At 40.9% G+C, this 19,697-nt stretch overlaps 1 protein-coding gene across 1 annotated transcript; it reads left to right on the top strand.

Annotated features, from left to right (window-relative positions):
• The first annotated feature begins 6,785 nt into the window (after nt 1-6,785).
• LOC109882928 (prostaglandin E2 receptor EP4 subtype-like) lies at nt 6,786-11,812 on the top strand. Its single transcript, XM_020475014.2, has 2 exons — nt 6,786-9,485; nt 10,042-11,812. Exons 1-2 carry the CDS (start codon nt 8,706-8,708, stop codon nt 10,609-10,611), a joined length of 1,350 nt encoding a protein of 449 aa, XP_020330603.1. The 5' UTR covers nt 6,786-8,705; the 3' UTR covers nt 10,612-11,812.
• The last annotated feature ends 7,885 nt before the right edge of the window (nt 11,813-19,697 follow it).

Here is a 19,697-nt window from a genome sequence, read left to right as displayed (position 1 = left end):
TTTTCCGATTATGACATCAAAGATTGTTGGCTACTTAAAAACTGTGAGAAAGTCTCTGACTTAAGTCCAATGCGGCCATTTTTATCTCCGTATAAAATCGTTTCTGGGTAACAATAAAGTACCTTACTGTGATTATTTTGAATGAAAATGGTCAAAAATAAACAGAAATAGCTTCTTAGCAAAGATACATTTCTCAAGCAAGAATAAAGTACCTTAAAACTGAAAACTAGCTGTTATTGGCAGAGAGGTTTGGAACTCTCTTATTTGTCTACTAATTACCGCCTGGTGATGTCACCAGGCAAGCCAAAGCTCCATCCCACCAAAACAGTCTTTTCAAACAGCCTTTACACTAAAAGGGCATTACCATTATGTTCACAATATCATAGTATTATTCCAACCTCATAGTGTGTAGATGTATATAAAACACAGGAAATCACGTTTTTGACTGCACTGGGCCTTTAAGAAGAGTGTTCCATCACCCCTGTGAAACGACCGTTGTGTCCTCATAAATGCTTGATCAACAAATACTCATGTTATTCTATTCCTCCCCTGTGCTGCTTCTTTTCTGGGATTACAAGCTTAAGCTTTGGGAACTCTTCTCTGTCCCTCTCGATTTATAGATGTGATATACAGATGTAATGGGAAAGGGAACATTTTCCGAAGCTGGTGACATGACAACTTTTCCCAGTATGTTGCTGTGTCTAAGTTCTTTAAAACAGATTATAGGATAAGATGCTGCTAGGGTGTGTTTTTGTTGGCTCGGCAACTGGCAGCACTGGTGTCTCGGGATACTGGGTTTATTAATCTTCAGTAATTCATCAAAGAAAATGCTGCATATTTAACATTTTAAAGCCTGCTAAGAGATTAATGAAGGAAAATAAGATAGAACTGATTTGTCATGAGGGCTTGAGGATGTGCGTATTGCGGTGTGTTTTTACAGAATATTGCACTCAGAGGAACACACAACCTCTGCATTTACAAATGAGATTACTCTCATTGCTCTCATTTCTCTCCCTATCCCCCTTCTTCCAAAAACAGTAGTCTTACATGCCCCTTGCAACAAGTGCTGTGTGTGAAAATAACATTTTGCTCTTTGCCAATAGTTTTAGGTGAGAAACATTATGCAAACCCAAAGGACAACTTGCTGTTATTGCATATTTTATTTTAGACTAGGGAAAGAAGTAGGTGGGAGTGCAATGCTCAGTCACAATTGGGGTCATTTTAGAGAGAAGCACTGTCCAGGACAAGAATCTCCCGTCTGCCTGTGAGGAGTTCTCTTCCTGAGAGCCCAGCTTCCTAAAACACCATCTCTGAACAAAACGCTGACATGGAGAGAACACTGAGGCAATGTTCAGATGATGATGGAAGACCTACAGTATCTTCTGACTTGTCCTGTGTGGGTTAAGTAGGACCTGACAGAAGTTCCCTTAGCCTCCAGACATGACTTGAACATAACATATACCTGTGAAGTCCATTCAAATCAAACTTAATAGCCTACTGCTGCTAAACCTGTGTAGTTACAGCTTTAACGACTGGATACACAAACAATGCTGTGAAGAGAGAGCTTTGCTGCAGATACTGTCTGAGAGACCCTACAGTAAGTATGGGTTACTAGGTAGCCCCCGCTGCCCTCAGACTCTCTGGGGAATGAGACTTAACATGACACAGCGATCCTACTGCCCTCCTGATGTGGTAATGACGTACTTCTGGTCTTGGCAAGCCAGTAGGAGTGAAATAGCTGTCACCAGATCCCACTGTGCAACATTTGGAGTGAGGTAGGCATACGGTAGGAGTATGTGAACAAATGAACCTTTTTACAATTGAGGAAGTACAGTGCAATCAAAGCACTCAACCTGACAAAGTGGAATGAACAAATACAGTTAAGATTAATTAAAATCATAAAATAATAAAAATGTATTGTAGACAAATTGGACATATGAGCAGTGAGATATGGTCTTAAAAGGGAAGGCGGTAAGAGCTGGGTGTAGTGAAGAGACCATACTGAAAAGGCATACTTAACTTGATTAATGGGTCTATTAAACTAGAGAGGAAATGGTTTTATGTTACAGTACCAGTTAAAAGTTTGGACACACCTACTAATTCAAGGGTTTTTCTTTTTTTAAACTATTTTCTACATTGTAGTATTATAGTGAAGACATCAAAACTATGAAATAGCACATGGAATCACGTAGTGACCAAAAAAGTGTAAAAAATATGTTTATGTTTTAGATTCTTCAAAAGTAGCCACCCTTTGCCTTGATGACCGCTTTGCACACTCTTGGCATTTTCTCAACCAGCTTCAAAAGGAATGTTTTTCCAACAGTCTTGAAAGAGGTGCTTTTCCTTCACTCTGCGGTCCAACTCATCCCAAACCATCTCAACTGAGTTGAGGTTGGGTGATTTTGGTGGCCAGGACATCTGATGCAGCACTCCATCACTCTCCTTGGTCAAATAGCCCTTACACAGCTTGGAGGTGTGTTTTGGGTCATTGTGATGGTGGAAAACAAATGATAGTCCCATTAAGCATCCGTTCAACTACTCTGTCTCACAAAGACATGGAGGTTGGAATCAAAAACCTAAAATGTGAACTTATCAGACCAATATGGACTTGGTCTTTTACCAAATAGGGCTATCTTCTGTATACCACCCCTACCTTGTCACAACACAACAGATTGGCTCAAACGCATTAAGAAGGAAAGAAATTCCACAAATGAACTTTTAACAAGGCTCACATGTTAATTGAAATGCCTTCCAGGTGACTACCTCATGAAGCTGGTTGAGAGAATGTCAAGAGTGTACAAAGCTGTCATCAAGGCAAAGGCTGGGTGCTTTGAAGAATCTCAAATATAAAATATCTTTTGATTTGTTTTTTGGTTACTACATGATTCCATGTGTGTTATTTCATAGTTTTGATGTATTCACTGTTATTCTACAATGTAGAAAATAGTACAAATAAAGAAAACACCTGGAATGAGTAGGTGTGTCCACACTTTTGATTGGTACTGTATGTTTGACAACATACATGCGTTCTGCATCTTTTCAACCTAACAATCACATTATGACTCATGGTACAGGCAATGGCCTGCCTGGATTACTCAGCAGTATCACTTGGAGGACCATGTTATTTTGTTTTTGTACCGAGTACAATTGTTTTTATTCACAATATGAAACCCCAACAATTAGCCCATCTCACAGTATTGTCCATTCTAAACGGGAACATATTGAACAAAGCACTTTATAGACAAAATTCAGGATTTTGTACATTGTTTCCTAAAACACCCAACCACAAACTTAATGGTCATCCTCAGGTTGATACCATAAGCACCTATTTCCACCCTGCTCCAGTGAGTGTTCTGGAACATCTCAACATGTTAAAGTGAGACCTAACTGTTCCAGAAGGCTGTCCTGAGGCACTATCCATGTTAATAATTGTTAACGCTACATGCACTTGTTTACACGTTTAATGATCCTCAGAAGGAGCACTCAGTCCGTACAATATAAACTAGGGGGCCGAATCCTAGCTTCAAATCAAATCGTATTTGTCACATACGCCAGATACATCACAGGTGTAGACCTTACCGTGAAATGCGTACTTACCAGCCCTTAACCAACAACGCAGAATATTAAAAAGTAAGAAAAATGTACAGAGGAAAACTAGTAACACAATAAAATAACAATAATGAGGCTATATACAAGGGGAACCGGTACCAAGTCAACGTGCGAGGGTATGGGTTAGTAGAGGTAATTGAGGTAATATGTACATGTAAGTAGGGTTAGTGACTATGCATAGATAATAAACAGAGAATAGCACCAGCATATGTGAAGAGTGTGATGGAATAGAGGTCCTGGATGGCGCTAACTTTATTATGTTTATTATCTATGCAGAGTCACTTCACCCCTACCTAAATGTACAAATTACCTCAACTAACCTGTACCACCGCACACTGACTCGGTACCTGTATCCCCTGTATATAGCCTCATTATTGTGTTACTTTCTTTATTTTTAACTTTAGTTTATTTGGTAAATATTTTCTTAACTCTTCTTAAACTGCACTGTTGGTTAAGGGCTTGTAAGTAAGCCTTTCACGGTAAGGTCTACACTTGTTGTATTCGGTGCATGTGACAAATAAAGTCAGATTTTTCTGCAACCCGTTAGGATGTTCTCGATGGTGCAGCTGTATAACTCCTTTCAGCCTGCTGAGGGGAATAGGCATTGTCGTGCCCTCTTCATGACTGTCTTGGTGTGTTTGGACCACCAGGTCCTTATTGATGTGGAACACCAAGGAACTTGAAGCTCTCGACCCGTTCCACTACAGCCCCGTCGATGTCAATGGGGGCGTGCTCGCCCCTCCTTTTCCTGTCGTCCACGATCAGCTCGTTTTGTCTTGCTCACGTTGAGGGAGAGGTTGTGATCCCCATGTGAAACTCGATGATTTACATCAGTGCATGATTTACCGGTTGCCTGTGAATATCTCAAGGTAGAATTTAGACCCAGGTGAATAGTGACATGACTACAACATCCCTTCAATAAAAGGAACTTGACGTGCAGAGCTCTGGACGAGGCATTATTATGCCACTATCATGGAATGAGATTGCATGTGACAGACGTGTGGATGTAACCTATAGTTTTACAAAGGTAAACAGTCTGGTGGGTGGGATAACAGAGGCCTTTGCTTTCTCATTGGCATAATTTATCAAACTACCATTGCTGCCAACCCAAACAGTTTACGTCTCATTCTCCCTGTGTCCAGCTTTGTTATGTTGCGTGAGCCATCGCACAAAACCTTCTACGGATGTTATCTACAAGTTTACCAAACTGTAGAACAGACATACACAAAGCCTTCCTAAACTAGGATTGAAAACAAAGCTGTTGTAGAGAGTACAACCCAGGACAACACCCTCCACCTCATCTCTGTGTCTGTCTGGAGTTTGGGCTGTGTAGACAAAGATGGCTGGGGATTCCCATAGAATGATTATACATCAATACACTGAAACAAGCCGCATGCCTTTACTATATGAACTTAACTACCTTCACATAATAGCCCTGAGGCGTTTGTGTGCCACAGTGCAGTCTGTTGCCTAATACCATAACATTTTTAACCCTTAGACCCTTAACCCTTGGATTTTATGCTCCATAGTCCTAGAGAGCAACCGACAGTATTTAGTCTAGAATGGAGATAACAAATGGTGTCTCTCTCGCGCGCTTCTCTCCCGAACAAATGTGCATGTACCTACTCATGTAGAGAAAGGAATCATTGTATTCTGGTTCTCTACTGTAGGTAGCTGTTGTGTTTTTATGTGGAAGGGCCCTAAGACTAAAGGTATTGACATGCACGGTGTTGTGAAGGGCTACTGCAGTAGGCTTAATAATGTTAGACATTTCCATACTGGAGGTTATCTGACTTTCGACAAACAAATCCTGGTGAAGATTAACCATTTTCAAGTCTACTTACAGTAACTTACAGTATTGTAAGTTACTGTAATTGATCCAATAAGACCCCATTGAGTTGTTTGGCGGCCATATTGGGAAAAGGCTTCTGTGCAGTTAATATGTGAATCCTGTGATGGCCCTGTATCTACAAATCTTTTTAAAAGACTGTTCTATAGTTGTAACTGCTGCTTTCAAAGTTGGTTAAATTACATAGCATTTGGAAGGTAATTTCATGACCTTTCAGAACCACTTGTCAAACAAAGATTACAATGTATCAGGGTTTCCTTTTTTAAGCAATTTAAACAGGTAATTCTGATACAATATGTACCCCAGAGGTCTCCACTGTGTAGATTGTTTATCTCCGACTTTCTTATGGAAAAGCATTGTCAGAAGTCTGGTTCACCTCCATTCAGAGACCATTATACACCTTTCTACAGGAAAGATTCACTCCTAGAGTCTGGGCTTAGAACTCTTGACAACTGCAAACTACCAAGCTTCTTATTTGTTTCTGACTATTCTGTAACTGCAAACTACCAAGCTTCTTATTTGTTTCTGACTATTCTGTAACTGCAAACTACCAAGCTTCTTATTTGTTTCTGACTATTCTGTAACTGCAAACTACCAAGCTTCTTATTTGTTTCTGACTATTCTGTAACTACAAACTACCAAGCTTCTTATTTGTTTCTGACTATTCTGTAACTGCAAACTACCAAGCTTCTTATTTGTTTCTGACTATTCTGTAACTGCAAACTACCAAGCTTCTTATTTGTTTCTGACTATTCTGTAACCTAAAGTCTGAAATGTAGGTAAGTTACATGCTGGATTAAGGCTATTAATCAGTGCTTGACGTGGGCAGGAGCTTACCAGAGCTGACTACCAGCACCTCAAATGTTCTACTGCTTGAGCTCCTGTTCCTCTTATACAATATTAGCTACAAAGTATTGTGGAGTTCCTGCACCTAAATATAAATAGTAGGACACCCAAAATGAGTACCGGAACCTATTGCAGTCTAAGTCAAGCCCTGCTATTAATAATAAATAAAAATAAACATTTAAATAAATATAAAATCTAATTAAACAAATTGAATCAAAAGTAATTTGCCTAGGTGAACGCATTTTAAAGTAGGCAATTGGTGAAATGTAACAAACTATTATTCCGGTTCATTTGATATATTATCACCACTAAGGATCTGACCCTTTTTTTCCATTTTCACCTAAAATGTCATACCCAAATCTAACTGCCTGTAGCTCAGGACCTGAAGCAAGGATATGCATATTTTTGGTACCATTTGAAAAGAAACATTTGAAGTTTGTGGAAATGTGAAATTAACAAGAATTTAAGCGTTCTGCCCATATCAGATATGTCTATGTCCTGGGAAATGTTCTTGTTACTTAAAACGATATGCTAATCCCATTAGCGCACTGTTAGCTCAACCTTCCCTTGGGGGGGACACCGATCCAGTAGAGGTTAATTAAGGCAATCCACTGTGTAGATTGTTTAACTCTGGCTTTCTTAGGGAAAAAGCATTGTCGGAAGTGAGGTTTGAACTCACATCTACATTCATAGACCAGAAATCCCCTGTCTCCAGGAAGAATTCACTCTTTCAGGCTGGCGCATTAAACCGCTTGGCCATCCTGACAACTGTGGAGTTTTTTCTTGTTCTGTAAGCTAAAGTTTTAAATGTAGGCACGCGACATGCTAGACTTAGGCTAAAAATAAAACTATTATTGCTCATTCATTAGTTTTCATTTTACCACTTGAGGCAATCCACTATGTCAATTTATTTTGCCGCATTCATGTGCTAATCGGAACTCTGAAATGTTTAACTTGCTAAATGGTTGAACTAGGCACGTGTATAACTACAACTTATTAGCGAGTCGGACATTTCCGAGTTTCCTAGTTCCAACTAGCACGTGAACGGGGCATTTAATTCTGACTTGCTGTTTTGCATCAAATGATACATTTCGCATCATCATCATGATCTGGCAGGTGACACTTTGCTTCTTGAAAGTTCAATACCTTGAAAACTTGACTGCTGACATGCAAAATGGACTAATGAAAAAAGAAATGTGTTGATTTTACTTTAAGCAGCAAACTACTTTTAAGAGGTACTAACTACTTCTAAAGCTCAAATTAAATACAATAGACAACCATCAGATTTGTTTCCAACAGCCCCAGAACCAACTAATTGGAATGTCCCCACCCCATGCCCTAACTAGCAATTTAGACCAGTCCAAACGGTGGTCCCGACCGAGCACAAAAGAAGGGGGCCTGGCAGGGGGGCAGGACTCTTAATGTTAGGATGGTATTTTTCAATGTGCTCATCACTCTGCCTGTCCTGTGTTCGCAATACATCAGTGCAAGAACACATTGATTCATTATCATCCGTCAAAGTTCACCACACCATTTGCACTGCGCTTTCTCTCTCTTTAAACGTTCACTGCAATTTGTTCTATGTTGCACGTTACATTCTGCAATTTCTTTGCAAAGTTATTAAAATACAATGTTCACTGCAGTTTACAGCCTAACATATCATTTTGTACTCACTTAAAAACAAAAATGCAATTATTATCTAGTCTAGTCTAGATAATTGTATTGTCCCTAAACAAGATCAATAGGGGAGCTTTTTGTACTCACCTGGCCTCTTCACTGCCTATCAGCTATTAATCCTTGTTATTGTGGATTTATATAGAAAATTGGTGCAGCTTTGAATGATTTTATGTGTGGTATGATTGCTAGCAACCCTATTGCAGATCTGGACAAACAATCCCCCTACCACTGTTGTCACTATGAATGGTGGATAGTGGGCAGGATAGACAGTTAGACTGGTAGACTATATTGACCTGTGGTATAGTTAGCAAGTGGAGAAGCATAGTGCATAAGGGAAGTTCCAGAACACCTTGATAGGGGAGGCACATGCAAGCAGATGAGGACATTTTTTTCCCCAAAGCAAAAAAAAAAGTTAAGCAACCCTCCTCTAGTTTGGACGCCCCCCACCCCCCCAGTAATTTTCGAACTGTCCCTTACAGATACTTCAGCAAAATCAACGGAACTCGTAAACAACCGTTTTAAAGGCGTTCTAACTTCTGTTGTGAGTAGATCGGTTCAGCTCACATTCAGCATGAATATTTCAATCATGTTTGATAAGTTTAATTTATGTAGATAAAATGCCTAAAGCATCTACAGTAGTCTTTACTTGTAAAAAAAAATGAAGGATAACTTATGATGTGAATGAAGTATTTCAAAAATATATATACAATCTGGACATACTACAATGAGTAACAATACTGTGACCGGGAGGACCATGGTCCCGACTATACCTTCCATCATGTTTATTTTCGGAGTGGTGGGAAATGTAATCGCCATCGTGGTGCTCTGCAAGTCCAGGAAAGAGCAGAAGGAGACCACGTTCTACACGCTGGTTTGCGGTCTGGCGGTTACGGACCTTTTGGGGACCCTCCTGGCCAGTCCAGTCACCATCGCCACTTATGTGAAAGGATCTTGGCCAGGCGGGGACCCACTCTGCCAGTATTTCGGATTCATCCTCCTCTTCTTCTCTTTAGCGGGGCTCAGCATCATATGCGCAATGTCCGTAGAGAGATACTTGGCGATAAACCATGCGTATTTCTACAACGACTATGTGGATCAGAGACTGGCGGGGTTGACTCTTCTGGCTATCTACATCTCCAACGCGTTTTTCTGCGCTATGCCTAGTATGGGTCTGGGACAAGTCAAAAAGCAGTACCCACAAACCTGGTGCTTCATAGAGTGGCGGAGCAACGTGAGTACTGATGCCACATTTTCTTACATCTACGCGGGATCCAGTTCGATTCTAATTCTGGCCACGGTGATCTGTAACGTTCTGGTGTGCGGGGCTTTGATCCGGATGCACCGGCAGTTCGTTCGGAGGATGTCGTTGGGGACAGACCCAGGGCGAAACACAGACCCAAGAAGGAGACGCAACTTCGGGAATCTGGCCGGCGCGGAGATCCAGATGGTGATTGTACTCATATGCACCTCAGCGGTGGTGCTCATATGCTCCATTCCACTAGTTGTAAGTTTCTCTTCTCACTTTGAGAACCATTTTACATTTTCCTAATCGCACAAAGACTATTTTAATTATTTACGCACAAGATACACATGTACACACGATTTGATATTTTACGCACAATGCCTGTAAGTCATTGTGACTTCATGAGTTGTTAATAGTCCCAACCTGACATTAGAATATTTTTCTCATAGCTGATTCGCATAGTAGTGTAGGCCTATATTGCATATTCTGCTTTGTATGCTGCTCACATCAGTCTCCATAAGGACAGGTGTGCCGTCAGACAGCTAGATCCATAAAATGCTTAGCCATGATTTGTTGAACAATTTGGCAATACATCGCGCGCACACACACACACACACACACACACACACACACACACACACACACACACACACACACACACACACACACACACACACACACACACACACACACACACTTCAATTAGATTAAATTACATTTATCTTGCAGGTGTCAGCAAGCTGTATAAAACATAAATATCAATCAAAATAAGGCAAAATAAGGTGATTAAATTCCATCAATTACCTCTCCCTTGCAGGTGCAGGTGTTTCTGAACCAGCTGTATAAGACTCCGGTGGAGCTGAGACTGGAAAAGAACCCAGATCTGCGGGCGATCCGCTTCGCTTCCTTCAACCCCATCCTGGACCCCTGGATCTACATCCTCCTCCGCAAGGCCATGCTCCTCAAGCTCATTGAGCAGATCAAATGTCTGTTCTGTCAGATAGGAGCACGGCGGCAGCAGAGACAGAACTGCCACCAGTGCCCCTCCATCATCTCCTCTCGAGAGTCGCCCTCACTGGTATCCCGCGAGCTGAGGGAGGTGTCCAGCACCTCTCAGACTGTTCTCTACCTGCCCGAAGGAAGTGAGACGTACACAGGAAGCTGTCATCACACAGGAGAGCAGTTTGGGTTCCGTACTTCCTCTGTCCAAGACCCCCGAAGTTCTTATTCATCAGGGCAGAGCAATACAGAGGACGGGAGCAGAGAAGCGACACATCTAACCAGGGACCTTTCTGGTGTGGCAGGAAAGACCACTCAGTCATGTGTGAAAGACCAGGCTCTTCATGTGTCGCTAAGCAATGAGACATTACAGGAGAAATGCATATAAGTCTTGTTTATTTGGATTCCCAGAAGAGGTTACTTTCTCAACAGCTACTCTAGTACTCCTCAGTCCTCATATTATTGTGAGGTTTCTGTGAGTCAGAGGGATGCCACACTTACACTGAAGGGACTGTCTTCAGACTGTCCAAGATGCCTTCTCTGAGGTAGACAGCTTCTGCTCTCCTAAGGGACTTATTTGGTTGGTGGAAGTGTTAGTAAAAGCAGAAATATACTGGCACCAAGGCTGACTCATTTGACATTCTCTCAAGATGAGGTATGGCACATTTAAACAACGTTAAGAAGCTTTTGGGAAGCTAGGTAGAGGGAGGAAGAAGTAAAAACAACGGAGATACAACTGAGAGAGAGAGAGAGGATGTCTGCTCTGCTTTGATGTCAAGCTACCTTGACCAGAAACATCAATGTTTGTTTCTTTTCCACTCTTCTTGCACTGGTCAGGGAGCAAGATTGTCTCCATGGCTTAAAAGCCCATGACTGTACACTGTAGCTCAACAGTTTAATCACTAGCTTATTTCAATCATTGAGTAAACTTTGTATTTAGAGCCGAGGTTGCCAGTAAACAAAAATTATTCCGATGTACAGAAGCGTTATTAAGATTAATTGAAGGGAATGTAGCATGAGGCCTGAAGTCCATGATTGCCAGGACCAAGGAAAAATCCGTTCTCACAAATACCTTTGTCTTGAGAAGCTTTGCTGTCTAGAGAGAAACATTGAGACTGTTTTGCATCACAGAATAGATTTAGAGAGTTTATAGGGCAGTAATATGTGTGTAATAAACATTATCCATGTGTTTGTCCTTCCGGGGAGAAGTATGACAAATTATCCAATTAGAATGCTTTTTAGAATGCCTTTGTCATGGAATGAGTTGTGCCAACATGCAAGATAGTTAGCCAAACACAGATTCTCAGTGACCCACCGTAATATTGTCATTGTCATAATTTTGTGACCTATGCAATTTCTTCTCTGTGAGAAGATGCAAGTTATTTAATCATGTCATGAAATGTTACATCAGTATAACATAAATATGGCATATCAGTTTTAAAATATGATGTTCCGGTATATCTGTAAAAGGCTTAAAATTACAGAGGTGTTTCATTATAAATTCACTGTGCTTGCGTTATATCCACCCACCCATAGAATATTCATGTAAGCAATACGTTCTGAAAAGGAATAAAATGGATTAACAGTTATTGAGACCCACATTTTGGCTTCAAAGATAAGTGCATGACTCCATTTCCTTTGGACCACCAATGAGACCATGAATGTGCAAAAAAACACGCACTTAGGTCAGTGTCTCAGGTTGTGTGTGTGTGTGTGTGTGTGTGTGTGTGTGTGTGTGTGTGTGTGTGTGTGTGTGTGTGTGTGTGTGTGTGTGTGTGTGTGTGTGTGTGTGTGTGTGTGTGTGTGTGTGTGTGTGTGTGTGTGTGTGTGTGTGTGTGTGTGTGTGTGTGTGTGTGTGTGTGTGTGTGTGTGTGTGTGTGTGTGTGTGTGTGTGTGTGTGTTATTAAACTACATGTCATCTGAGAACAAGCGGAAATCATTTATGCAAGCATAGGAGGGTTTTCACACTCAGATTTGTGACAGAGTTCAGAGGTCATATTATGACTCCTATAAGCACACGGATGCTACTGAAAGGTACAGGCCACTACTTTCCAAGTTTACACAAGCATAATTGGGTAAACAAATCCTAACTAACTTGGGTCCGAGGCTGTTAACGATGAGTTCAGGTTCAAACACGCAAAATAATCCCAGATCTTCTTTTTAGTAACAGTATGTGCGCACAGACACACACACACACATATTGTGATGAGCATAAAGTCGACTTCCCAGGATATAATCTCACTGAGCCAGCTTCAATCATAAAACGACCAATATACATGGCTCCTATTTGACGCTGTTAATATTGAACAAGCAATTCAGTGGCTAAAGCAAATATACAGAGAATGGGATATCAACACAGAGTGTGAGAGCAACCAACCTCAACATGAGAAACCTCAACAGTGGGGTGGAGAAAGAAGATAATCTGTGAAACTGTAATTTATCAAAGCATGGAGAACTTCCAAAAGGATTATGGCCTTGTTCAGTGTACTAATTGTCTTGTATTTGACCCATGTCTGATTGCACTTTTACCAAACATGTTTAAGCATCTTCCTTTCATACGATAAAGAGCCACTAGATGCTTAATGGACAAGAATAGGCATATAGTTGACGAGCAAGTTCATAAAGTATTAGGTTTCAGGGTTAAGTTTGAGCTAGTGGCCCCACTTCCATCCGTTCTACACGTCCCTTCATTCTGCTGTATCATGGCCAGTATCGTCCCATAAGATGCAGTCCTGTGCTGTACATCAAATTACCGTAACACATAGAAATGTGAAACTGCTTTAAGTCAACACAACTCATGTCAACATGAATTCTCTGTCCTGTGTCATCTGGGGGCTGACGCCGGCTGTTCAACATTAGGGCACTGTTCACCTACAGATGAACAGGACAACAGACCACGTCATGATTTATTATAGCAATATACATGGCAGAGATCAGAAACTGTGGGATGGTAGAGAATATAAGCCTTTAGTGACGTGCAGAAGGCCTCTTTCGCAGGTGGTGGTTCGAAAAAACAAAGACAAAATCTAATGTCGAGAGATGAAGACCAGGCAATGGTTGAAACCTTGTCAATATTACACATTTGTCTGAGGGTAAGCTACAATGGTATTATTGATTGTAGGCATATGAATTCTGTAAATATTCACTATTTCACTAATTGAGGCCCTTGTTCAGTGCTACAGCCACAGCTATAAAGTGTTCGCAGAGCAGGGAAGGAGAAGAAGATTTGAGCAGCTGCAGTCTAGGAATTAGTCAACATTCAGTTAAGCCTCACACAAACATCAGATTCAGAATACGAGCTGAATTAATGGGGTTCAGAACAGTATTAAACGCAGCACCTTTCCATGAAACACTTTGATCCTCATTGTTATGTAAAAGAAACCATAGTAAATAGAAAAGTCTTAGCCGCTCAAGATGATCTGCATAGAATCTGAAAATTAAAACAAAAGGGGCGGCAGGTAGCCTAGTGGTTAGAGCATTGGACTTGTCACCGAAAGGTTGCAAGATTGAATCCCCGAGCTCACAAGGTAAAAAAAATCTGTCGTTCTTCCCCTGAACAAGGCAGTGTTCCTAGGCCGCCATTGAAAAAAAAAAAGAATTTGTTCTTAACTGACTTGCCTAGTAAAACAAATAAAAAACAATGTGCTAAATATTTGGCCTTAGCAAGATGGGAATGCACTTAGCTCCATACAAGAACAATATTCAGCAGTAGAGATGCACCCAAGGGAAGAGAGTGAACGTACAGTAGTACCCATTGAATGGAATATACACATTGAGGCCAACAGTGAGAATAAACAAATTAGACATGCCACTTACTCATTGTCATTTGTTTTGGCATCGCCTTACATTATGGTAAACACCTCACATTGTTAACCCAAGAAACCAAAAGGCCCCAAATGGACATTGTCTGTTAAGAATTCAAGAAAACAAAGGAATGGTAATATAAGAGGAAAGGAGTAAGACAGACATGGTAGAACCTGCTGATGAACGCCATGAATAATTGATGTGTGTGTGTGTTGGCTTCGAAATAACATCCATGTTCCTCCTAATGACATCATTCCCTAAGGTCAATGGAGTTGAAAGGGGAATCAGTTAAGTTCATACAAATCCATTATAATTGACACTTTTACGGCTTAGGTGTCAGACCTCTTTAACCGAAATATCATAAAGCGACGAACAATGTTAATATTACAGTTAATACATTAGACAGCACTTATTTACTATATAACTAATAACTAATTACTGACATCCACTTCCCCGTCCCAAAATTAGGGAAGTACAGTGGTTTCATACTGGTGTCGAAATTACAGAGTATACCTTTTTTTTGTACAAAAGTGAGTAAGGCTGCATTTTAGACCTCCAGAAAAGTAAATCAATAGAGTCCTGTGACTAAAATACTGGAAACACACAAGCATTTCCCAGCTTCAAGCTAGTGTACCAGCCAACTCCGGTCTCCAGCGATTTTTGGAGACGCTCTCAGACTTTTACAAGAGGCTAGATATTCTGGGATGCTGCTCTACTCAGTGGTCAAATGTCATATTAACTCTTGGGGCAGTGGACTGGACCATATTTAACATATAGTACCCATGTTGAAGGTGGCATTCCTGACTAAGATGCAGACACCTGCCAGATCTCACAACACCTGGATAGGTGTTTAACATATCAACTAACCACATTATATGATTTAGCAACCTGCCTGACTGCTGCCAGTCGATGATGTGGCACACAGCTATATTGCAGACTTTGAATTGCAAAGTCTGCAATGTAGTCAGGCAGGAACGCCACCGATATCCTGATCTTGTATATGGGAGTGCCCAGCATCCCATAATAAACCCTGGCCATGCCGAAGGCAAGCCAACACTGACCCCAGTCTTCCCAAATCCTAACTGTGTGTTTGGTCCAATAACTGTTCTACTGATGGGAAACTGTATTTTGGGGGGAATCATATTCAAAATGGCTTCCCTCCATCAGGTCTGTAATTGAGTGAGTGAGATAAATGGGAAGCATAGGAACCTTACAAAAAAAGTGGATATGGGGAACTGGGTCTGTTAGAAGGTTCCCCCTGATAGACAGGATAAAACAACAACAACTAAAGCCATAAATTCAGCAGCTTCCAGACACCCTGAAATGGTTTAAGACAGGGATCAACTAGATTCAGCCGCATGCTGATTGTTTTCTTGAGTGGATGGTCGGGAGGCCAAAACATAATAAAAAAATAATTTGTAGACTGCAAATTGACCGCAAGATGCCTAAACAGATATGATAAAGTTTTTTGGCCCAGAAAACTCGGGGGCCAAATAAAACCATCCACAGGCCAAATTCGGCCCACCAGTTGGAGAACCCTGATTTAAGAGTTAACATGAACTCAGACATGAAACCAAAAGACAAAATATCTCCAAATATGAAAACAGGGAATTTGAATTGAATATGTAAAAATCTAGTGTGTGTTTATTTACTCTGTGCGCTATATGCTGTTTGTGAACTTGGTACAGTAAAGTAGCAAAATGCAAATGTACTGTATTATTGTGAAATAATGATTTAATTAATTTGATCAAATGTCATCATTTGGATACAGCTCTGGCATCTCTGTCTTAGCCTGAAGCCAACTGTGATGCCTTTCCACTGTTTGGGCCAACGGTTCTAATTGTTAGTGGCATGGATCAAAACAAATGTAAGTGCTTTACCAGAGGTTGGGAATGGTTGACAAGTGCACTTACTCACGCACACACTATATCCAATGTCGCCTCTATGTGTATTTGCGAGGAGCAGGGCCTTGCAAATACGTCAAGATCTAAGGGACTGCAGATGTGAGGTGAAGTCCTCCAATGTGGGCCTTGCCAAAAAGGTTATTGGCAAGAGAGAGACTTTAAAATGAGCCCTATTAGGGTCCTCTCTCTCCTTCTCTTCCAGGATTCTGGTCACAATGAGTTTTACAGGAACTGTCATCTCCTCCAATGTGGTGGTTGCCTCTTAGATTGCATCCATCTATCCTCCTTAGTGAGTGAAACCTCACCCTTCATTCAGATAGTGAGAAATACATTATAAGGATATACATTTACTTGTAAAATAAAGAAATAATAGAATAGTTGAATTGTAACTTATGTGAGAAGAATATAATGAACGATCTGCTTGACCTTTTTCATTGTATTATCATGGCCATTATTATGCATAATGAGGTACTTTCTCAGCAATGGACTTTGAGATTTGTCAGTTGAATAGCTGTTACAGTTCACTTCAGTTCACCCGGAACCCTCAATATATTTCCTGTTCTGTATTCACTGGTTAAGGATCAGGAGTCTGGAGTCTGACAAGTTGCTGTCTCATTTAAGACAGGCTGAGACTTGTGGTACACACACTATTTTAAAAAAAAGTTTAGAAAAAAGTTTAGATCCTCTGGCCTCAGTTGTGCTATCCAGGCATTTATCATTATGATGTGAAATGAAAATAAACAAATCCACAAATAAGTCAACCTGAATGTGACGAGCAAATGATGACTTCTCATGAACATGAAAAAAAGAACACCTCGCTGATTTATAACAAACCAGAGTTTGATCATCAATGATGTAAACAAAATAAGGTTTAGTCATTATGAACTTTGCACTAATAACAACCACACTTTGTGTCAGCTGTTTCCTTATTCAACCATTTCAAAGTGCAAACATCTACACTTTGTACATTGACTTAGTGCCTTCTGAAAGTATTCAGACCCCTTGACTTTTTCAACAACAAAAAAAAAGACTCACAGCCGTATTCTAAAATGGATTAAATAAATGTTTTTCCTCATCAAGCTACACACAATACCCCATAAAGACAAAGCTAAATAAAAACAGAAATACCTTATTCACATACAGTGGCAAGAGAAAGTATGTTAACCCTTTGGAATTTCCTGGATTTCTGCATAAATTGGTAATAAAAATCACAACAATAGACAAAGACAGTCTGCTTAAACTAATCACACACAAACAATTATACATTTTCATGTCTTTATTGAACACACTGTGTAAACATTCACAGTGTAGGGTGGGAAAAGTGTGTGAACCCTTGGATTGAATAACTGGTTGACCCTCCGTTGGCAGCAATAAACTCAACCAAACATTTTCTGTAGTTACGGATCAGACCTGCAAAACAGTCAGGAGGAATTTTGGACCATTCATCTTTACAAAACTGTTTCAGTTCAGCAATGTTATTGGGATGTCTGGTGTGAACTGCTCTCTTGATGTCATGCCACAGCATCTCAATCGGGTTGAGGTCAGGACTCCAGAGGTCAGGACTCCAGAAGGAGTATTTTCTTCTGTTGAAGTTGATTTACTTCTGTGTTTTGGGTCATTGTCCTGTTGCATCACTCAACTTCTGTTGAGCTTCAATTGGCAGACAGAGAGCCTTACATTCCCCTGCAAAATGTCTTGATAAAAATGCCCTTTTCCATCGATGATAGCAAGCTGTCCAGAACCTGAGGCAGCCCCAAACCATGATGCTCCCTCCACCATACTTTACAGTTGGGATGGGGTTTTGATGTTTGTGTGCTGTGCCTTTTTTTCTCTCCACACATAGTGTTGTGTGTTACTTCCAAACAACTCAACTTTAGTTTAATCTGTCCACAGAATATTTTGCCAGAAGCGCTGTGGAACATCCAGGTGCTCTTTTGCAAACTTCAGATGTGCAGCAATGTTTTTTTGGACAGCAGTGGCTTCTTCCGTGGTGTCCTCCCATGAACATCATTCTTGTTTACTGTTTTACATATCGTAGACTCGTCAACAGAGATGTTAGCATGTTCCAGAGTTTTCTGTAAGTCTTTAGCTGACACTCTAGGATTCTTCTTAACCTCAATGAGCATTCTGAACTGCGCTCTTGCAGTCATCTTTGCAGGATGGCCACTCTTAGGGAGAGTAGCAACAGTGCTAAACTTTCTCAATTTCTAGACAATTTGTCTTACTGATGAGCATCAAGGCTTTTAAAAATACTTTTGTAACCCTTTCCAGCTTTATGCAAGTCAACAATTCTTAATCTTAGGTCTTCTGAGAGGCATGGTTCACATCAGGCAATGCTTCTTGTGAATAGCAAACTCAAATTTTATGAGTTTTTTTTATAGGGAAGGGCAGCTCTAATCAACATCTCCAATCTTGTCACTTTGATTAGGCTCCAGGTCAGCTGACTCCTGACTCAAATGAGCTTTTGGAGAAGTCATTAGTTTAGGGGTTCACATACTTTTTCCAACCTACACTGAATGTTTAAATGATATATTCAATATAGACAAGAAAAATACAATAATTTGTGTGTTATTAGTTTAAGCACACTGTGTGTCTATTGTTGTGACCATGATGAAGCTCAGATCAAATGTTATGATTCATTTATGCAGAAACTCAGGTAATTCCAAAGGGTTCACATACTTTTTCTTGCCACTAAGTATTCAGACCCTTTGCTATGTGACTCGAAAATAGAGTTCAGGTGCATCCTGTTTCCATTGATCATCCTTGAGATGTTTCTTCAACTTGATTAAGTTAAGTTAAGAACAAATTCTTATTTTCAATGACGGCCTAGGAACAGTGGGCAGAACGACAGATTTGTACCTTGTCAGCTCGGGGATTTTAACTTAAAACCTTTCGGTTACTAGTCCAACACTCTAACCACTAGGCTACCCTGCCCTGAGTCTACCTGTGGTAAATTAGATTGATTGGACATGATTTGGAAAGGCACACAACTGTCTATATAAGTGCATGTCAGAGCAAAAAGCAAGCCATGAGGTTGAGACAGAATTGTGTCGAGGCACAGATCTGGGGGGTACCAAAAAATGTATGCAGCATTGGAGGGCCCCAAGAACACAGTGGCCTCCATCAATCTTAAATGGAAGAAGTTTGGAACCACCAAGACTCTTCCTATAGCTAGCCGTCCGGCCAAACTGAGCAATCAGGGAGAAGGGCCTTGGTCAGGGAGGTGAACAAGAACCCAATGGCCACTCTGACAGAGCCCCAGAGTTCCTCTGTGGAGTTGGGAGAACCTTCCAGAAGGACAACCATCTCTGGAGCACTGCACCAATCAGGCCTTTAGGTAGTGGCCAGACAGAAGCCACTCTTCAGTAAAAGGCACATGACAGCCCGCTTGCAGTTTGCCAAAAGGCACCTAAAGTCTCTCAGACCATGAGAAACAAGATTCTCTGGTCTGATGAAACCAAGATTTAACTTTTTGGCCTGAATGCCAAGCGTCACATCTGGAAGAAACCTGGCACCATCCCTACGGTAAAGCATGGTAGTGGCACCATCATGTTGTGTGGATGTTTTTCAGCGGCAGGGACTGGGAGACTAGTCAGGATCAAGGCAAAGATGAATGGAGCAAAGTACACAGAGATTCTTGATAAAAACCTGCTCCAGAGTGCTCAGGATCTCAGACTGGGGCGAAGGTTCACCTTCCAACAGGACGACGACACTCAGCACAGAGCCAAAGCAACGCAGGAGTGGTTTTGGGACAAGTCTCAGTCCT

Source organism: Oncorhynchus kisutch, linkage group LG3, assembly GCF_002021735.2.
Source record: "Oncorhynchus kisutch isolate 150728-3 linkage group LG3, Okis_V2, whole genome shotgun sequence".
Taxonomy (NCBI): Eukaryota; Metazoa; Chordata; class Actinopteri; order Salmoniformes; family Salmonidae; genus Oncorhynchus; species Oncorhynchus kisutch.
The sequence above is the reverse complement of the archived record's forward strand: the minus strand, read 5'-3'. Positions and strand labels throughout refer to the sequence as shown.